Genomic DNA, 21,941 nt, shown 5'->3' on the forward strand with positions numbered 1-21,941 from the left:
CAATTACAAACAATGCTGCAGTGAAGATCCTCATATATATATTTCTTTGTGCAGGTATTATAGAGAATAGAATTCTTTTAGGGAGAAGAATTTCTGGGTGAAGTAGTATATACTTTTTAAAATATGAGAAATGCTGCTAAACTGCCCATCCAAAAAGAACTGACAATTTATAACTTCCTTCCACACTCTCTCCATTTATTTGCTATTTACATTTGTAACTTTTAAAAATCTGTATCTCATGCTTTTTAAAATTTGTGTTTCTTTTACTGCTAATGAAGTTAAACATCTTTGAATGTTTTTTGGCCATTTCCATATGTTTTTCTATAAACTGCTATCATATTCTTTAATATTATATCATATCATATTCTTTGCCCATTTTCTATAGTTTTTTTTTTAACAAAACAAAAAAGGTTTAGCACAAAGGCAGTAATTTTGAGGGAAGAATTTATGAGGGAATATAGTTTTGAATCTGTAAGTACACAATGAAAATGGATGGGAAAATGTAATTTTTAGGAATTAACTGTTAGAGAAAATTAAAATTGTTAGAACATTTACATGAAGAATGAATCACCTAGTGTATAGTGCCCATAATCCTGTTTAATGCACTATCTCAGAGCTCTTTTTCAACATTGTTTTAACTAGTAATTAAATTTGCTTCAAGTGTTAAAAACCATAATTTGGAGATAGGCTAAAAAATATCATACAATCATGTAAAGGCAACCTTTAATATATTGGGTTGGCCAAAAATTTCATTTTGGTTTTTCTGTACCATCTTATGGAAAAACCCAAATGAGCTTTTTGGCAAACCCAATACGTTGGGGTATAATTGATGATTTTTGCTCTAATCCGCATCTTACCCTAGTAGAATTCTTTACTGAAAGGTCCACTATCTCACTAGACAGAGTACTAGAAAACTGAATTAGTGGTTTTATTTGGAGTGGTGATCTTCCAAATTAAAAAAATGACTAGAAAGTTTCTTAAGCTGAAAGTATATACATTTCTGCTGGGTGCCTTGAGCTGAAAGCCCCAGTCTGCCCCTTTTTCTCTCCCTTTGCATGGACCTTTGAGCTTCCTGGTGGCTCAGACTATAAAAAGTCTGCCTGCAGTGTGGGAGATCTGGGTTCGATCCCTGGATCAGAAAGATCCCCTGGAGAAGGAAATGGCAACCCACTCCAGTATCCTTGCCTGGGAAATCCCATGGACAGAGGAGCCTGGCGGGCTACAGTCCATGGAGTCACAAAGAGTTGGACACAACTGAGTGACTTCACTTGACTCCAGGTCAGAGACGCTGACTCTGAAGAAGACAAATGTGATAGCTACAGATCAAAACACAGTCTTATCTCCATCTCTTCTGTAGACTGCTAAAGTTGCTGCCCTTGACTGGACATTTTTACACTGCTTGCCCAGAAAGCCAGAAGAAGTGGACGATGAAGTGTTTTATTCTCCACGATCTCTTGTATTCCCAGAGGCCGAAAACAGAAAGTGGACAATCATGGTAAGCAAGAAATGGGGATTGGAGGATGGGGAGTTCTCTGTGTGGACCCAACTTGGTCATTCATGCCTTTTGGTAAACAATAAGCAGCTGGTATTACCCATATACATTACTTGCTCATATGGTATCTATTTTTTTTCCAGAAAGTTTGCAATATATCATTAGTGCTTAAAGTATGTATAGTGTATTTTTAATGGAGTAAGACTGACCCCCATGTAAATATACCTATTTTAATAAAAATTCTTACCATTGTTGATCAGCCTGAACACTAGCCACCATTGCCTGTCAACCCTTATACGTTGTATAATTCTTATACAATAATTTTATAATCCCCTTGTTAATGTTTACAGAAGTCCCTAATTCAGTGTCTGGCACAAAATGGGCATTCAAAGAAATCTTATTTCCTTCCTCCTCTCTTTCTTCCCTTCTATCATTGCCTAGGTAATTGTTTGGTTCTCTACTGGCTTTAGACAGTAGAGAAACATTGTTCTTAGGTATAGAACATTATCAAAATTGCAGCAAGACTAATCTTAAAAATTATTAGTCCCTTTAACAAAATGCCATTTGTTTATCTTCACCACCACTATTCTTGGAAACATTAACCTCACATCTCTCCTTTACAACGTCTCAAATACCATGTTTTTCTCTGGAAAATGGAACACTCCAGGGCCATAATTTAGTACCACCATTTTGGTGATTTAACTGATCTCCATTACTATATCAGCTAGGGTCTTACTGGAAAACAAAAAAATCTACTTCGGGTAGAGAAATAAAAAGAAATTTGTTAAAAGACATTAGGCACTTCCCAGAATGATTCATTATTGTATATCACATATTCAGAAACACAGGCAGGAAAACTGCCCAACAACGCTGTGCTTCTTTTGTAACCAAAACACCACTGACACAGCCTCCCATAGCCTGGTACCTAATGCCCTGGAAACTAAATGCCAGATAACCCATTATAGCTTCCATGGAGGAGAAAATGGCAAGTGGCTCCAGTATTCTTGCCTGGGAAATCCCATAGACAGAGGAGCCTGGCGTGCCATGGTACAGGGGATCGCAAAGATTCAGACACGACTGAACACGCACATAAACAAAACATTTAGTATGTTATCTAATACACTGTAAATATTGTTATTATAATTATCATCACCACTGTCATCTTCTAATAGTTGTTGATCTAATGCAGAGATTTGAGCTCCAGTATGGCTTCCCTGCTGGCTCAGCTGGTAAAGAATCCACCTACAATATGGGAGACCTGGGTTCAATCCCTGGGTTGGGAAAATCCCCGGGAGAAGGGAATGGTTACCCACTCCAGTATTCTTGCCTGGATAATTCCATGGACAGAGGAGCCTGGCAGGCTACAGTCCATGGTTGCAAAGAGTCAGACACGACTGAGTGACTTTCACACACACACATGACTCCCTTTGCAATGAAAAGTGGTATATCAGGCCCAAGTTGTCATATCTAATAAGAGGAATGACTTTTTCTTTTTTTACTGTACCTTTCAGCTTACAGCCTCAGGACACTCACTTTGGCCAAAATGGCAATTATCATGTCAGTTAGACCAGTGCCTCTAAAGCTTTAGATCCATCTGAATCACCTAGGGACTTGTTAAGTGCAAATTTGGATTTGGTCTGAGATGTGGCCCAAGATTCAGCATTTTTAATAAGCAACCAGGTAATGAAGTTGCTGCTGTCCTGCAGACCACATTTTGAACAGCGAAGATCCAGATGCAAAAAAAAAAAGTGAGCTCTCCAACCATATACCTCAGGAAGAAACATAGCAATGAATTTTCCTCAAGCTCTACTCTTTCTCAGAAGATGACGGCAATGACAAAGATAGATCAACCCAAATCTGTTAAAATAGATTCTTTTGTAGAAATTCAGGGGCCGGAGGGGTAACTAAAAGTAAATTTTCTAAAATGTAATTATGAAGATGCTCTGTACTTCTGAATTTTTAAAGAGCTTGTTATGCACTTGTGTGTATATATATTATATACATACACACACATACATATATACACGCATATTCACAGTGAAGTCTTATGCCCACCCATTTTCCACCATCTAAGTCCTACCACCCTCTCTCCATCTCCCACCTTCCTGAGGTATCCACTTCCCCTAATGGGTTCAGTTCAGTTCAGTCGCTCAGTCGTGTCCGACTCTTTGCGACCCCATGAATCACAGCACACCAGGCCTCCCTGTCTGTCACCAACTCCCGGAGTTCACTCAGATTCACATCTATTGAGTCAGTGATGCCATCCAGCCATCTCATCCTCTGTTGTCCCCTTCTCCTTCTGCCCCCAATCCCTCCCAGAATCAGAGTCTTTTCCAATGAGTCAACTCTTCGCATGAGGTGGCCAAAGTACTGGAGTTTCAGCTTTAGCATCATTTCTTCCAAAGAAATCCCAGGGCTGATCTCCTTCAGAATGGACTGGTTGGATCTCCTTGCAGTCCAAGGGACTCTCAAGAGTCTTTTCCAACACCACAGTTCAAAAGCATCAAATCTTCCACACTCAGCCTTCTTCACAGTCCAACTCTCACATCCATACGTGACTACCAGAAAAACTATAGCCTTGACTAGATGGACCTTTGTTGGCAAAGTAATGTCTCTGCTTTTGAATATGCTATCTAGGTTGGTCATAACTTTTCTTCCAAGGAGTAAGCATCTTTTAATTTCATGGCTACAATCACCATCTGCTAAATATATTAAAAAAATAAGATGCACAGCCATATTAAAATGAAAGTAAAGAATCTAAAATAGAAAGAATGCTTGACTGGGAGTGAGAAGACTTGAATTCTGTAACTGTCTTTGATACTAGTCAGCCATATCATTTTGGCTGTGTGGCCTCTCTGGGTCTCAGTTTCCTTCCACATAAAATAAGTAGGTTGAGCTATCTAGATGGCAAATGACTTTTAATCTTAGGTCCTCAATCTCATCAACGGGCTACATGGAGTCCTATGTTCAAAAGCTTCTAAGCCTGCCTGTGGTCTCAGAAGGAAAGGTGACATAACTGACTAGTGATACCTGACATGGATTTTGGAAGGGGGTTGGTAACGCACATGCTGTGCTCTTTATGTCTCCAAACCGGATGATGTGGACGTCCCACTGAGTTAAGTTCATTTCAGCAACCATATACTGAGCATCTACTGTGTGCCAGGTTCTCTGCCAGGCACTGCAGATTAAGAAAAAAAGAATATTATTCAGTCTCTGCACAGTCTGTACAATTCACAGAAGCATGGCATTTTCAAGCGGGATGAGACCTTACAGATTATCTAGTCTAAATTCCTATTTTATAGGCAAAGAAATTATTCCTAGATGGCTTATTTAGAATGGCATTTAGGCTCAGCACTGCTCTGCTAGATTCTTCTGGAATGTTCTAAAGATACAATACCTGTTTTCCTCTAGAATCTCCCTATCCAACACAGTAGCCACTAGGGGCATGTGGCTATTTAAATTTAGACTTCAGCTAACTAAGTGGAGAAGGAAAGAGTACCCCACTCCAGTATTCTTGTCTGGAGAATTCCATGGACAGAGGAGCCTGGCAGGCTACAGTCCATGGGGTTGCAAAGAGTCAAACACAACTGAGCAACCAAACAACAAAAATGAACTAAAAGATAATAAAATATAAGATTCAATTCCTCAGACATACTAACCACATTTTAAGTGTTCAGTAGTCACAGAGGGCTGGTGGCTCTACACTATTTCTATTTGACAGCATAGACAGGGAATGTTTCCATCATGACAGAAAGTCCGACTGGGCAGTGCTACTGTCTGAAGGGTGATTTCCACACACACAGTTTCATTTACAGTCAGGATAGAAGAAGGAAGGAGAGACACCATCCAGCCTCAAGTTCTGAGGTGCCCGTAATGACTAATGTAATAACTAAATAGGTGAAGGGCTTGTTCTAAAAGCACATAACGTTTTTAAAGCAAACGTGTACTCATTCAGCACTCACACTAGCTTTTTAAGGCCGTCATACTGGGAGATTTCCAGCAGTGCTTTTCAGAACATTCTGGTAATCACATCATTCTCTCCATAGTGCACAGGCCTTTGGATCTCTTTGTTTAAAAAAAAAAGAAAAAGAAAACAACACACACACACACACATACACACACACACACACACACCCCTTCTCCTCACCACAAAGCTTGCTTTTATATTTTTCAATAATTACTAAGGCTACAAGACTCACGAAACGTGAGGTGGGTTTCTTCCTCTGCCTACAAATTTTACTGTGGAGCTAAAGAAACCTAAAGGGACCCTGCAAAAAATCTGCCACTTCAAAGTACTACTATCAGGATGACCTTTAGATATACAACGCCATTGCAATGCAGTTCACAGTATTTTACCATCTCTTCTCTCCAAGTGAGGGGTGCCAGATAAAATGCAGGATACCCAGCTACACTGGAGTTTCAAATGTGGTGTGGTGTTTAGACAATCTATTAAGACAATAAATAATTGTTTAGTATAGACATGTCCTAAGGCCTTTCTTCACAGCTCAGTCGGTAAAGAATTTGCCTGCAATGCAGGAGACCTAGGTTCAATACCTGGGTCAGGAAGATCCCCTGGAGAAAGAAATGGCACCCCACTCCAGTATTCTTGCCTGGAGAACCCCATGGACAGAGGAGCCTGGCGGGCTACAGTCCCTGGGGTCGCAAGAGTCAGACATGACTTAGCGACTAAGCACCACCACCAGTAGACATGTCCCATGTAATATTTAGGGCTTCCCTGGTGGCTCAGAGGTTAAAGCGTCTGCCTGCAATGCAGGAGACCTGGATTCGATCCCTGGGTGGGGAAGATCCCCTGGAGAAGGAAATGGCACCCCACTCCAGTATTCTTGCCTGGAGAATCCCACGGACAGAGGAGCCTGGTGGGCTACAGTCCATGGGGTCGCAAGAGTTGGACACAACTTAGCGACTAAACACCACCACCAATAGACATGTCCTATATAATATTTGGAACATTCTTATAGTTTAAGAAAAATTGTTGTTGACCTGAAATGCCTGCTTATGTATGTACGTATATATGTATGTCTGTATCTAACTAAATCTGGCAGCAGCTCTACTCATAATTAACTTTCTAAGATTTAATATTTGAAAATAAATTTGACATATGCTATGACCATTAAAAACAAAACCAAAGCTAAGAGGTGATCCCAGGAGCCCATAAAAAAGCTTAAAGTATTTTACTGGAAGATGTTCTTATCCTAGTGTTTGACCTTTCTGTCTTCTTCCTGTCATTCAGATCTCAACTTAAATGTCACTCTTTAACAAGATTTTCCCTGTCCACCCTCTCTAAGTGGTTCCCCAACCTCCTTTATCCTGTTTTTTTCTTTTTTGTAATTTTTAAATGACATTTATCACTCCTTGATATTTTATTTTTCATTTGTTACCTGTCCTCTCTCTATAATGATATGTGCTCAACACATTTTTGTAGCCTGAAGGCAATACAGAATACTGTTCAGTTTTCGAACATGGGCTTTGGAAATCAAGTTAAAATTCTGGCTCTCTGTGTGGTCTTGGGAAAGTATCATAACTCCTCTAAGTCCAGTTTATTCATATGGAAATGGTGGTCAAGGAATAGGACAGGCAGGTACAGATCCACGCCTCACTGCCACCACTCAGGAAATACCTGTGCTTCAGTCTGCTCATCTGTATTTCCTATCTCTTCCTGCCTCACACAGTAGAAAAGGATATTACATAGTCTGGTCAAAAAGCAACAGCACTCAGACATAAAAAGGAATGAATCTGAGTCATTTGTACTGATGTGGATAAACGCAGAGCCTGTTGTACAAAGTGAAGTAAGTTAGAAAGAGAAAAACAAGTATCATATATTAATGCATCTATATGGAATCTAGAAACACAGTACTGATGAACCTATTTGCATGACAGGAATAGAGATGCAGATGCAGAGAACGGATTTGTGGACACAGGGAAGAGGGGTGGATGAACTGAGAAAGTAGCGCTGACATACATACACTACCCTGTGTAAAACACATGGCCAGTGGCAAGCTGCTGCAGAGCACAGGGAGCTCAGCTTGGTGCTCTGCGAGACCTAGAGGGGTGGCATTGGCAAGGGGTGTGGGAGGGAGGCTCAAGAGGGAGGGGATATATGTATGCTTAGAGCTGATTCACTTTGTTTTACAGCAGAAGCCAATACAACATTGTAAAGCAATTATATTTCAATGAAAATAAAATAAAAGGAAGAGGAAAAAAAAAAAAAAGCAAGAGCAAGTACCTGAAAGGCAGTAAAACTACCTCTTAAGAGCGGAGTCAGAGAAACTTGGGTCCAAACCCAGTTCTGTGTTGTTTCCAGGCTTGAGTTTCTCATCTGGAAGTGATAATAGTAGAGATTCCCTTAGAAGGTTGTTGTGTTACATGAGCTAATTTACAAACACTTCTCTCTACCTAACTGCAGTACCTAGCACAGTGATAATATCAGCAACAGTGATGACAACAAATGTTGATGGTAAGACACTTAGTCTGGTACATAGTAAGCACTCAGTCAGCATTTGTTGTCATCACTGTTTCTGATATTATTACGATTGTTGTGATTTTGGAAGTTGGGAAGAGTAAAAGTGAAAATTCCTGTTTGCTGCTGATGGCCTGATGGGAAGCTGTACTCTAGCTTATAAATATTCTTTTAGGAGAATCCAGATTCAGAAAGACATTATTCATTAACCTTAATAATTTGCATCTAATTTATTCTAAACTTTTCTAGGTTACAAGTATCCAAACCACAGTGCAAACACAAGGATGGGAGGAATTCTATTTCTCCACAACCAGCCAATAGGCAGTCAGTTCAGTTCAGTCGCTCAGTTGTGTCCGACTCTTTGCAACCCCATGAATCGCAGCACGCCAGGCCTCCCTGTCCATCACCAACTCCCGGAGTTCACCCAAACTCATATCCATCAAGTTGGTGATGCCATCCAGCCATCTCATCCTCTATCGTCCCCTTCTCCTGCCCTCAATCTTTCCCAGCATCAGGGTCTTTTCCAGTGAGTCAGCTCTTCGCATCAGATGGCCAAAGGATTGGAGTTTCAGCTTCAACATCAGTCCTTCCAATGAACACCCAGGACTGATCTCCTTTAGGATGGACTGGTTGGATCTCCTTGCAGTTCAAGGGACTCTCAAGAGTCTTCTCCAACACCACAGTTCAAAAGCATCAATTATTCTGCGCTCATCTTTCTTTATAGTCCAACTCTCACATCCATACATGACCACTGGAAAAACTATAGCCTTGACTAGAAGGACCTTTGTTGACAAAGTAATGTCTCTGCTTTTAAAAATTTGTTTATATTTTGTTGTTTTTTAATTAACATGATTAAAAGTGACAGCATATTTTATTATCTTAGATACTTACCTATTTGTGTGGGTATATATATATATATATATATATATATATATACACACATATGCATATATACATATACGTATATATGTGTGTGTATATGTGTGTGTATATATATATATACCATCTGAGTCACTTTTTAATATGCTGTTTAGGTTGGTCATAACTTTCCTTCCAAGGAGCTAGTGTCTTTAATTTCATGGCTGCAATCACCATCCACAGTGATTTTGGAGCCCAGAAAAATAGTCAGCCACTGTTTCCACTGTTTCCCCATCTATTTGCCATGAAGTGATGGGACTAGATGACATGATCTTAGTTTTCTAAATGTTAAGCTTTAAGCCAACTTTTACACTCTCCTCTTTCACTTTCATCAAGAGGCTCTTTAGTTCTTCTTTGCTTTCTGCCATAAGGGTGGTGTCATTTGCATATCTGAGGTTATTGATATTTCTCCTGGCAATCTTGATTCCAGCTTGCGCTTCCTCTAGTCCAGCGTTTCTCATGATGTACTCTGCATATAAGTTAAATAAGCAGGGTGACAATATACAGCCTTGACGTACTCCTTTTCCTATTTGGAACCAGTCTGTTGTTCCATGTCCAGTTCTAACTGTTGCTTCGTAACCTGCATACAGGTTTCTCAAGAGGCAGGTCAGGTGGTCTGGTATTCCCATCTCTTTCAGAATTTTCCACAGTTTATTGTGGTCCACACAGTCAAAGGCTTTGGCATAGTCAGTAAAGCAGAAGTGGATGTTTTTTCTGGAACTCTCTGGCTTTTTCAATGATCCAGCAGTTGGTGGCAATTTGATCTCTGGTTCCTCTGCCTTTTCTTTTCTTTCTTTTTTTTTTTTTTAAAGGTCTTAGTTTATTTTCTCTTTCATGAAAAATCTGCACAATCGCCACAGATACAGTCACTGCAGAATCTTTACTCCTTCTTTTTGCCAGCACCAACGTTGGCCTTTGCAGTCCCCCTGACATTCTTCATTCTGTTCTTGCATTCCTTTCGCTGTTTTCTTGAGGTCTTTTTCTTCTCATACAGGCCATGTCTTGCAAGCCTATGTTTGGGCTCATTCTTCTTCGCGTAATCCAAGGAATCGTAAATCATGCCGAAGCCAGTTATCTTGCCACCACCAAAATGAGTTCTGAATCCAAATACAAAGATGACATCTGGTGTGGTCTTGTACATTTTGGCCAGTTTTTCCCGAATTTCTGTTTTAGGTACTGTTGCCTTTCCAGGGTGAAGAACATCGATGACCATTTGTTTCCGCTGAAGCAGTCGGTTGGTCATGAACTTCCTAGTCCGGATAGTTACTGTGTCGTTCATGATGGCGGCTGATCTTCAAGCAGCCAGGGAGGAAAAGAGCTCCTCTGCCTTTTCTAAAACCAGCTTGAACATCTGGAAGTTCATGGTTCACGTATGCTGAAGCCTGGCTTGGAGAATGTTGAGCATTACTTTACTAATGTGTGAGATGAGTGCAACTGTGTGGTAGTTGAGCATTCTTTGGCATTGCCTTTCTTTGGGATTGGAATGAAAACTGACCTTTTCCAGTCCTGTGGCCACTGCTGAGTTTTCCAAATTTGCTGGCATATTGAGTACAGCACTTTCACAACATCATCTTTCAGGATTTGAAATAGCTCCACTGGAATTCCATCACCTCCCCTAGCTTTGTTCGTAGTGATGCTTTCTAAGGCCCACTTGACTTCACATTCCAGGATGTCTGGCTCTAGATGAGCGATCATGCCATTGTGATTATCTGGGTCATGAAGATCTCTTTTGTTCTTCTGTGTATTCTTGCCACCTCTTCTTAATATCTTCTGTTTCTGTTAGGTCCATACCATTTATGTCCTTTATTGAGCCCATTTTGCATGAAATGTTCCCTTGGTATCTCTAATTTTCTTGAAGTGATCTCTAGTCTTCCCCATTCTGTTGTTTTCTTCTATTTCTTTGCATTGATCACTGAGGAAGGCTTTCTTATCTCTCCTTGCTATTCTTTGGAACTCTGCATTCAAATGGGTATATCTTTCCTTTTCTCCTTTGCTTTTCGCTTCCCTTCTTTTCACAGCTATTTTTAAGGCCTCCTCAGACAGCCATTTTTCTTTTTTGCATTTCTTTTTCTTGGGGATGGTCTTGATTCCTGTCTTCTGTACAATGTCACAAACCTCCATCCATAGTTCATCAGGTACTCTGTCTATCAGATCTAGTCCCTTAAATCTATTTCTCACTTCCACTGTATAGTCATAAGGAATTTGATTTAGGTCATACCTGAATGGTCTAGCGGTTTTCTCCACTTTCTTCAATTTCAGTGAGTAGGCTTCACTTAAGACTAGAAAAGCCAGTCATGGCTACTGCCCTGGTACCTCCATTCGGCTCTCACCCGCACTGGTCCCGGAATGAGGCCCAAAATAGCATGATGTTTGTGTATGTATTTGGGTCATCATGATCCCTCATGAGCTCCCTTAATAAAAATAAGTATTAGTTTGGAAGCGATCCTTTATCATTTCCTTAGGAAAACTCATGTCTGCCATAGACCTTCAAAGCTGTAACCCAGATCCTCTTCCATAGGTCCCTAAGTAGGATCTTGCTAATATTTACCCATTTCTTTCTTTCTCTTTCTCTGTGTGTCATTCCAGGCTGTCATGGTATCCCTGTTGACAGATTATTCGCCTCAGCTCCAGAAGCCAAAGTTTTGATGCATTGATGCTTCTCAAGAGAGAAACCATGTTCTTCAGGAACAGAATGAGTCAGTTTATGGGAGAAGGAGAAGAGAAGAGAACAAATCACAGAAATAAAGAAATTCTAACACATGGTATAGGTGAATGGTATGATATTGCTTTGCCACTGTGAAACCTTCCTGAAGCTCCTAATTTCAGTGCTGATGCACTGTAACATGTGGCTTAACTTGGTTTAAACTTTCTAATTCACAATTTCTGAGTTACATTTGGGTACGATATTAATAAGCATACACACTTGCTTCAACTAAACATAAAATACTGTGTTCATAACACATAATGCCTATGCCATTACAAGTAATCTATGCTTATTGCTCTAATAAATTATCACCCGCGCTAATTTATAAGTAAACATTTACCAGGAAGTAGCTGCTGGCAGACCTATGGGCTGTGCTCATATCCCCTAGGACCAACAAGGAAGCCAAATGATCCATCTTGCTGATTCAACCAATTTGCAGGCAAATGGGGTAGACACACATTCAGTTAGGGAGGCAAAATGATGAAATTCTTAGAAAAACAGCTATAATTGTGTCCAAACTCTGGAGTTTTTTCTAGTCATTTGTGAAGGAGGGTCCTTCGAGAGCACACATCTCTCTTCTGTAATGAATACTTAATGCTACAAGCCTAAAGAAGCCTTTGTGAACAAGTGGTAAAACCATGGATACCTAAGTAGGAATATAATGTCCATTAGTGACGTTTTCATAGGTTCAAATTCTCCAGCAGGAGCAATTTAATTTTTTTTCATGTTTGTGTTTGTCATGCAGCTCATCACACCATGCACTGGATATTTCCATAAGTCCACTACTTGCCACATTTTAGTTTATATTTTCCTCTAATTTTTCTTCAAGCTAAGAACAATTTGTACCACTGGATTATTATGTAATTAAAGCTAGATGTCTCTTGTGGGTGAACGAAACATGTATTGAACTATTATGATATAATTTAAAATCTTTAGTTCAAATGTTAAATAAGTGAAACTTTTCCAAAAGTAATGTATTTTATAGAGGACAAGAAGAGTAATTAACTTGACATTCCATTTCTACTATTGGAAGAATGTTTCCAGCCTAGTTGACTGATATTCTTCAGCAGATAGCTGAGTTAAATGAGTGAGTATGAGATGAATTACAAATTAGATCTGCAATGAAGATGCAATAAAACATATTTAGTAGGGAGAGGGGGAAATGCATAATTTTACAGGGGAAAAATTCAATTTTTCTAGTAAATAACAAAGGTGACTTTCACATTGATGGCGATTTATTGGGAGCACTTGAGAAAGAAAGAGTGGAGTTTTGTAAGCTGTCTTCTTTCAGCAGAGAGTATAAGGACAATTTAACCAAGAGGTGCTGTGTGGGTTGTAGGGGCTTTCCCTCAAACTGCCTCCATACAAAGGACATGATCCTGAGTAATATTCCCACTTTCTAAATGGTCCCCTATAGCAGGAGTCCCTCAGCCTTGGAGATCTAATGCCTGGTGATCTGAGGTGGAGCTGATGTGATAATAATAGAAATAAAGTGTATAATAAACGTAATGCACCTGAAGCATCCTACAACCACCCCCCACCCCCAGTCTGTGGAAAAACTGTCTCCCACGAAACCCATCCCTGGTGCCCAAAAGGTTGGGGACTGCTGCCCTACGACAATGAACTCTCATCTCTTTATTGGTTATTCTTAGAACCAAAGAGGAGGTACAATCTTCTTTCCTCAAAGGGAAAGAACTTTTATCATTCCCTTGTCAAAATGTAGTCACTACCTCAAAATGTCCCAAAGCTTTCTTTTTTATGAACACACCATTTAACATGGTTCTCGACCCAAACCTGTAAGCCTATAGGAATTTATTTGCTTTCTTAACTTTTCCTCTTAAGAAGACATTATTTATATTGTCAATTTATAAAGAAAACTAGGGAAGGAAGACTTAGTACTATTTTTTTTTCCAAAGCTATTTTATCTCCTGTTTCATTTTATCTTTTCCTCCTTCATTCCCTTTCCTGTGTAACTACTGCAATGACAGAGATTAACAAAAACTCCAGCAATGACCTTTGGGTCACTGGTGCAGTAGATCCTATCAACTTAATTAATATAACTAGTCAAAGAGTGCCTTTCTTCCAGGCTTTCTCCACTGTAACACTGGAAGTAAAAAATATCATATGATTATACTGCAATGGGGGCTTCCCAGGTGGTACTAGTGGTAAAGAACCCCCAGGCCAATGCAGGAGATTTAAGAGATGCTGGTTCAATCCCTGAGTCAGGAAGATCCCCTGGAGGAGCCATGGCAACCTACTCCTGTATTTTCGCAGCGATGAGTTTCTAGGAACTTTGGAAAAATAATTCTACAACAGATATTTTGAATGAATATTGTGCTAATGATTTGACTATTATAATGTCCCCAAGCAGAAAGATCTGCCTAGATTAACATGGTAATGCCACATTTGATCTCCTACATAAATAAGTGACTCTAGAACTTCAGTTAAAATGGTGAGAGCCTCTTGATCAATGCTAAAGACCTAAGGTAAACCTTGTCACATAATAAAAAGGTATAAAGAATACATACAGACAGGGTGTCCAGAACAGTCTTTCTTTGGGCCTTTTTGTCTTGGACATTCTCATCAATGAAGATGAGCTGCAGGATGTCTTGAGACATGGCATCACTCAGCAATTTTGTAGGCTTGATGACAAACATGAAAGGTCACACCAAAGAATGGAAAACCAGTCTGGTTACAATGATTGGACACCTACAACTGGGAGCACCATATACTGACATCCAAGATGTACTCTGTGCCAACGTCTCAGGTAAAGGTGTGTCTAAAGAATCTGCCTGAAATGCAAGAGACCTGGTTTTGATCCCTGGGTTGGGAAGATCCCCTGGAGGGAATGGCAACCCACTCCAGTATTCTTGCCTGGAAAATCCCACAAAAAAAGGAGCCTGGCGGGCTACGGTTCATGGGGTTGCAGAGTCAGACATGATTGAGCAACTAACACTTTTACTTTTTCAAAGGTAAGGGCTAAAACCTGGTCTACACTTCAAATATCAAGGCTTGTGCCTCCTTAGAGCCTTACAGCCAGGAGGAAGGAATGACTTTTTTAAAGTTGCCCACCCAGAGGGTATACTTTTCAGTGTTTTATAAGCCTGAATAGGTGCTTTAAGTCACAAAAAAGGCACTCAAAAGTCACACAAGAGTATCTGGTAGGGTTAACCCTACTTTCAATTATTTACATCAGGAATTTTTTTCAATATCACCTTGTACTTGTTAAAGTGAGACATATAGGGACACTTCAGTGAGGATTTAGGCATTTTGCCTGTTTCTGTCACAGTTTCAAAATTCCAAAATGGAAATGATAGCATCTGTCCATTTTTGTGTGGCAAATACATGACACATCATGGAGGCAGGAATCTGCAATCAACTCTGAAGTTCTTTAATTAAAAAAAATGAATCCCTAATAATTGTCCAGAAAATTTAGCATCAATTATTGAGAAAAGAATCTTGGTCAGAGCAAAGGGAAGTGCATTCCTTTATATGAATTAAATCTTTTCACAGACTAAGGAATGCCTGACTTGTATCAATGACACTAGACTTAGTTTCTAACTGATGTTCTTCTGGAGCTCATTCCCAGAGGCAAGGCGAGCACAACAGCTGCCTTCTGGAACAAAATCATTAGGTAAAAAAATTTTTGAACTGAAATGAGGCTTAGAAATAATCCAGATCATCCCTTCAGTTTACAAAAGAAGGAAACAGGAAACAGGAACAAAATATTCCTAGGAGAGAAAGATATTCTACAGGGAGGGATTATGCATGTGTTCCGCACCCCTCCACAAACTATCTGGGATCCTTCAAAGGCTGAGTGGGGAATAGGGAACTGGCTGGTCTGGGACTGTGACTCTGTGAGGCCAGCAGATGAGAGGAGAGCTCACACGTAAGCCGAGATAGATACAGACATTCAGAGGTGTAAACAGAGATCCAAAAAGCATTCATGGAGTCGATGCTGTTGGTGTCCCATCCAGATGTCTGTTATCTGGCCTCACCCATCCCCCAGCTGCCATCAGGGCTAGATACTGATGGCTCACAGCTGCTCGTTTTTCTGAAACACTATCCTCAACCAACCAGGAACCACTTAGCCCAGGACGTTAGACTCTCGCCGTCATCCGTCATCCCACTACTGGCAGTTCACAGCCAATGAGTAACTGACAGAAAGGATCTCTTCCCTCCAGGCAAGACGAACCCAGTGGTGAAATTCATGCCCCAGGCTGAAGCCAGTAGACCACATCCTTGGTCGTTGTTAGTTTTGCTGTTTCGTTGCTCAGTCGTGTCCGACCCTTTTTTTCAACCCCATGGACTGTAACCTGCCAGGCTATTCTGTCCATGGGATTTCCCAGGCAAGAATACTGGAGTGGGTTGCCATTTGCTTCTCCAGAGGATCTTCCCAACCTAGGGATGGAACTTTGGCAGGAGGCTTCTTTACCACTGAGCCACCCGGGAAGCCCAAGCTGATGCTTAACCTTCTTCCCTCATTTCTAAGAGTGCTCCTTCAATAAATCATTTGCACAAGAGTCCCCATCTCAGGCTCTGCTTCTCAGGAATCTGATCTGATACATGAATAAGATTTTTCAGAGGTTTGCGCTGCTCTGCTGATCCTTCAGGCATCAAGGGAGGAGTAGGAAGTTAAGTGGCCATTAGACAAATGGTGAAGAGCTCAAACTTCAGCAAGCAAAAATGTTTCCAGTTACCAGGATCAGTCTTCCTTAAAAAGGAAGCAGACCATTATAAATAACAAATATTTTCCTGTCACATGTTCAAATTCATAATGAGGGATTTATTAGCTGTGTGGAATAGACCTATTTTCTTTCCCCAGAGAGGAGTACCTCTGAATTAACTGACACAATATTGCAGGTTTATTTATGTGATAGTTTAACACCTTTAGAGGTTGGTGCCTCTGGCACCTCATCTGTCCTTGGTCCTTCTTCCCCACTTCCCTTCAAAGCTACTTATTCAGCAGGTCTGGACCAGGGCCTGAGAATCTGCATTTTTAACATGTCCCCAGGGATTTCAACGCTGCCAGTCCAGGGACCACACTTTGAGAACCATTGGTATGAGGTACTGCTAAAGAATTATTGGAGGTGTCTTTATCTCCACATCCATAAAGCACCATCATAAAGCATTTGACATAACCCAGATCCTCTGACTATTAATCTGTCTTTGGAGCCACTGAGGCCTGGATTTTATCCCTTCTCTGCTACACGACAGCCATCCAATCCCACTTTCCTTATCTGTAAAATGAGAATTATAATGCCCATCTCATAGTGTTGCTAAAATATTTAAATGAAGTAACACATATAAGGGTATTTGGCTTAAAGCCAGTGCTAAATAAACACCAGCCTCCTTTAATTTGATTGATTGTTTCTAATACTTTTATATTTTTTCTTTTACCTTTATAACAAAATTATATCCCACCATCAGCAACATTGAGTTGAACAGCTGGTGTCCAAAAAAGGGCAAAGAATGAGTTTGTCCTCTGAAGTTGGCAGAACCCAGCAGTTAATGCTTCAGTAGAGCTATATCTTTCTAGAAGCTGGTTTGTGAATACATATGCTACCCAGATGAGTGGCTTGGCTCTTTGCCCAACTGAATCATAGAAGCCAATAAGTCCCCAAATCTAATCAAACTGACAACTCTTGCTTAGGGAAGCATGACAGGAATGTACATTTATGTGAAATAAATTTGAGGCATTTGACTTTGAGTCTAGCTGATAAAAGGGGAAAAGGATTAGGGAGCACTCATCAGGGTTTATTTATCTTTGTTTGAGGCTAGAAGTGCTCAGAGGAAGAAATTTTCAAACTGTTCTTAAGGCAGCAGTTCTTAAATGTTTTGTTCTTAGGACCTCTTTATGCTCTCATAAATTAGAAAGATCTCAAAGATATTTCTTTATGTGGTATATATCACATTAGAAATTAAAGCTGAGCAATTTCAGAAGTATTTATATATTGATTAATTTACAGTTAACAATACTAGACCTATAATAGTTTATGAAAATAACAAAGTTCATGAATAGAGTGGATGACATTGATTTGTTTTTCGCATCTTTGCTGCCTGCCTTAATAGAAGACATCTGTATTCTCATATCTGTTTCTGCTTTCCACCCATGGTACTGTGTTGGTTTGAAGTAAAGTGAGATGATCCAACCTCACAGATATAAGCAGTTAAAACAGGAAGTAGCTTTTCAAATAATCATCAATATTCTTGGATGTTACACTGAAACTCTGCAAGTGATAGCTCCTTAGAGATGAGTTGCAATATGGGATCTGACCACATCAGTGAACTTTTCTACACTGTTAGGTGAAACTTCACTTTGAATAAATCTTTTGCACATGTGTGATTCCACATCAGTCATTTGGAAAATATTAGGTCACTGATTCATGCAGATCTTCCAAATAATGCTGTATTACATTATGGAAAATTAAAAAATTGCATTTGTTCACACCACCACTGCTTTGGTCTGAATGTTTGTGTGCCCCCAAAATTCATATGTTAAAATCCTAGCCCCTAAAGATTATGGTATTAGTATGTGGGGCCTTTGGGAAATACTTAGGTCATGAGGATGGGGCCCTCATGAATGAGATAAATGTCCTTGTAAAAGGGACTATCCAGAGTTCCCTAGCTCCTTCTGCCAGGCTAGGACACAGAAGGCACTGACTATGAACCAGGTATAGGGTCCTCACCAGAGCATAATCATACTGGGTACATTTATCTTGGACTTCCCAACCTCCAGAACCATGGGAAGTAAATGTCTACAGCCGCCTGAACAGGCTAAAACAATGACCTATCTCATTAGAAAAGTATTTAAGTATTGCAAAGGGGATAAAAATTTTACACAATTCTGATTTTCTCCTGCAGGCTCAAATTTTATCTTTGGCAACAAATACCTTCACTTACTTTGCTTGACAGGTTCACCTCGTTCATTTTCAAGATGTCTGCCAAATGACCATAGTTTGTGAGTTTTTTTTTTTTAATTAGAACTTGTGTATCATACAAAAGGCAGCTAGTTTAACATACATCTCAAAGAACTGCACATGTTATTTTCTTCAAGACAATCATCACATTTTGTTATGCAACAGACTTAGTGCTTACTTCTTATGTCATCACACAGAATATTAAAGAAACATGTATTAAAAATTTAATATTAATAATTTTTACTGATTCATCAAGGGCATTAATAAGTGAACCTTTTAAAAACATTCTCGGATGTGATAACAAAGAGTAAAATGACTTTTGATTCTATTGCCTTCATTTGTGCTAAGGTGTCAGCAGTCTTGCCTACCCTTCCTTGTGTACCATCTGCTGATGCTGCTGGTGCAGGAACCACCCACTGTGAAGCAATGTCGTGTACTGCCTTCAGAGAACCATGGAAGGCCAAGTGGAAAGAGCTCTAGAACATCCATTTCTGATTAAACCAGAACAGCTGACTCAAGTCTAATTTTATCTAATTTAATATTTAGCAGCATTCCCCAAAGGGCTTCCCTGATAGCTCAGTTGCTAAAGAATCTGCCTGCCATGTAGGAGGCCCTGGTTCAATTCCTGAGTCAGGAAGATCCGCTGGAGAAGGGATAGGCTACCCACTCCAGTATTCTTGGGCTTCCCTTGTGGCTCAGCTGGTAAAAAAATTTGCCTGCAGTGCAGAAGACCTGGGTTCGATCCCTGGGGTGGGAAGATCCCCTGGAGAAGGGAAAGGCTCCCCTACCCACTCCAGTATTCTGGCCTGGAGAATTCTATGGACTGTATAGTCCATGAGGTCACAAAGAGTCGGACACACTGAGTGACTTTCACTTTCACTTCAGCATTCCCCAAAAGGATTCTTGTGAAAAATAAAGTTTGTGACTCACTTTTATAAAGTGAGTCTTGGGTTCATTATGAATAAAAATCCATTTTATTCATCCTATTGAGAGTGTTAATAGCCTTGGTAGGGAGGTCCCCAAGCACCAGGAGGAAATAAAACTCCAAGTTTCAAACATTTTTTCTTTTCTCTTTTTTTTTCTTTTCTCTTCTAATCCTGTGTTGTCATGGCAACACCTGGTTCCACCAGAACTTAACTTTATTTCAAACCTTGAGCTAACCAATGCATTTTTCTCATGGAAATGTTTTCCTTCACCTATGTTAATGAACCATGTATTTGCTTGGAGATCTGCCTTTCTTCAAGATTCATGTCAACTGTTTTATGGCCAGGATGACTCACCTTGTGCCAATGCTATCTCAAGATGCATGTTGTGGGTGAGGGACCTGGTGCCACTCCCTCAGTTCTGAGGCATTTCCTTTCTCTAATTAGCAGCTTGCTAATAGGTTTTAACTCTTTGCTAAAAACTAGCAAGGCGGCACTCATTCTGTCCCCTTCTGATGTCTATGTCAGAAGCTTTTTCTATCTCTTTTATGCTTTAATAAAACTTTATTACACAAAAAGCTCTGAGCAATCAAGCCTCATCACTGGCCCTGGATCAAACTCCTCTCCTACGGAGGCCACAAATCCGGCATTGTTCAAGGCTCATAGCAAGCTTGTCGTTCAAGCTTGTAACTTGTCACTATGCATACTGAGCCTATTGTTTAGAGTCCTAGCTTTGCGCCCAGCACTTGTTATATGTTGGGAATATAGCAACTGACAAGAAAGACATGATCCTTGCCCTCATGGTGTTTATAGTCTGGTAGGGCAGAGAGACAACCACATGGAAATAGATACTGTGATAGGAGCTGGGAGAGAAACAAACAGAATGCTCTAATACAGAATAAAGGGATGGAAGAAAAAAGCACACATTTGGATCAGTAGTTCTCAGACTACAGTGAGTATCAGAATCACTTGGAGAGCTAATAAAGATTACAGAGACCTTGGCTTTTTGACATATGGAGGGCCTTGGTTTATTGAAATAGGGAGGGCCTGGGCTTCTGTAGTTTTACCAAAGTTTGAGTAGTGCTGCTTTAAATACAGTACTCAGAGAAAGCCTCTCAAAGAAGGTGAGCTTAAAATGGAATCCTTAGTGCTGAGAATAATGGCAGGGCCCAGGCTTTTAACTGGATTTGGATCCAATCTGTCTGAGGTGATGCCAGGTCTACAGCTATAGGTTGAGCCATAGGGCTGGTGAGTTCATTTACTGCTTAAGTGAGCCCCTCCCATTTATTATTACAAAATTATTTTATCACCAAAGTAAATAACTAAAAGTTCCTATAACAAACATGTTTTATAAGCAGACTTGTATTTACAAGTCATATCAGAGAACATCTCATCTCATTAACAAGGAACATAGCATGTATCTTTATATTTAAAAACTTTTGTTCTTATTGGCTATTTTTCCAACAGTGCCTTTTTACATGGTCACCAGAATTTAAATGTCCTCCGAGTTCTCTCAATTATCTTCCTGAGAGTTGTACCAACCATTTGACATTTTGAATTAATTCTCAAAGTACTTATGCTAATAAGATTAGCTCCCCTCAAGACTTTTCATTAAATATAATTGTAAAAATTACATTTCTTTAACTAAGGTCAGTAAAAGAAATTAAGGTATTTAATTTCTGATCCTCACATAATTAAGTGAAGAATGGAAAAGAGTATTCCAGCTAGAGGGAATAGTGTACAGGTTGGTCCTGAGGTAAAAAGGGGCTTGACTTCTTGAAGGAACTGGAAGAAGGTGAGTAGAGCTAGAGTTTACTGAGCAAGGGAGAGAGGAGCAAGTCCAGAAAGTTCAACAGGAATTAGTTCACACAGGCCTTCGAGGTTAAAGCAAGAATTTTGGTTTTTATTCTAAGTGCAATGGGAAGCCACTGATAGGATGTATCCATTAGAAGTGTTTTATGAAGACAGCTATGAGTTGATTGTATTGTAAAATAGTGTCATTGTGCATGAAGATGGGCTTCCCGGGTGGCTCAGTGGTAAAGAATCTGCCTGCCAATGCAAGAGACACAGGAGATGTGGGTTTGATCCTTGGGTTGGGAAGATCCCCTGGAGAAGGAAATGGCAATCCACACCAGCATTCTTGCCTGGGGAATCTCATGGACAGAGGAGCCTGGTGGGTTACAGTTCATGGGGTCACTAAAAAGAGTCTGACATGACTGAGCAACTAAGTAACAACAACAATAACAACAACAACATTAATATATGCTATCTGGTTTATCCATCAATCTCAGACATTTGTTTGGTATGAGTTAGCCCTCAAAGTCTACACAACTGCTGATAAACCTGGAAAATGGCATTTGCACAGCTTTAAAGCTGAGAACCAAATAGGTGACTAAATTTGAGCCATTTAAGAATCTACAAATTTACAGTTTTTTTTAATGAAAGGAGGACCCTGGAAGACAAATGTTGACAAAGCTAGCAAAATCCTAAGCTCCATTGTATTGGC

At 40.0% G+C, this 21,941-nt stretch overlaps 1 protein-coding gene and 1 pseudogene across 2 annotated transcripts in view; one reads left to right on the forward strand and one right to left on the reverse strand.

Moving 5' to 3' along the window:
* OTC (ornithine transcarbamylase) overlaps nucleotides 1–11,651 on the forward strand; it is a 74,854-nt gene extending 63,203 nt beyond the window's left edge. For both annotated transcript variants that reach the window (XM_070289889.1, XM_070289890.1), the window contains 2 exons: nucleotides 1,358–1,495; nucleotides 11,475–11,651. In XM_070289889.1, coding sequence (XP_070145990.1) covers nucleotides 1,358–1,495; nucleotides 11,475–11,534 — 198 coding nt within the window. In that variant the 3' untranslated portion in view covers nucleotides 11,535–11,651. The remainder of the gene's footprint in view (nucleotides 1–1,357; nucleotides 1,496–11,474) is intronic.
* Nucleotides 9,725–10,206, reverse strand: LOC138930185 (small ribosomal subunit protein eS24 pseudogene; annotated as a pseudogene).
* Nucleotides 11,652–21,941: the final 10,290 nt, after the last annotated feature.

Source organism: Ovis canadensis, chromosome X (assembly GCF_042477335.2).
Source record: "Ovis canadensis isolate MfBH-ARS-UI-01 breed Bighorn chromosome X, ARS-UI_OviCan_v2, whole genome shotgun sequence".
NCBI lineage: Eukaryota > Metazoa > Chordata > Mammalia > Artiodactyla > Bovidae > Ovis > Ovis canadensis.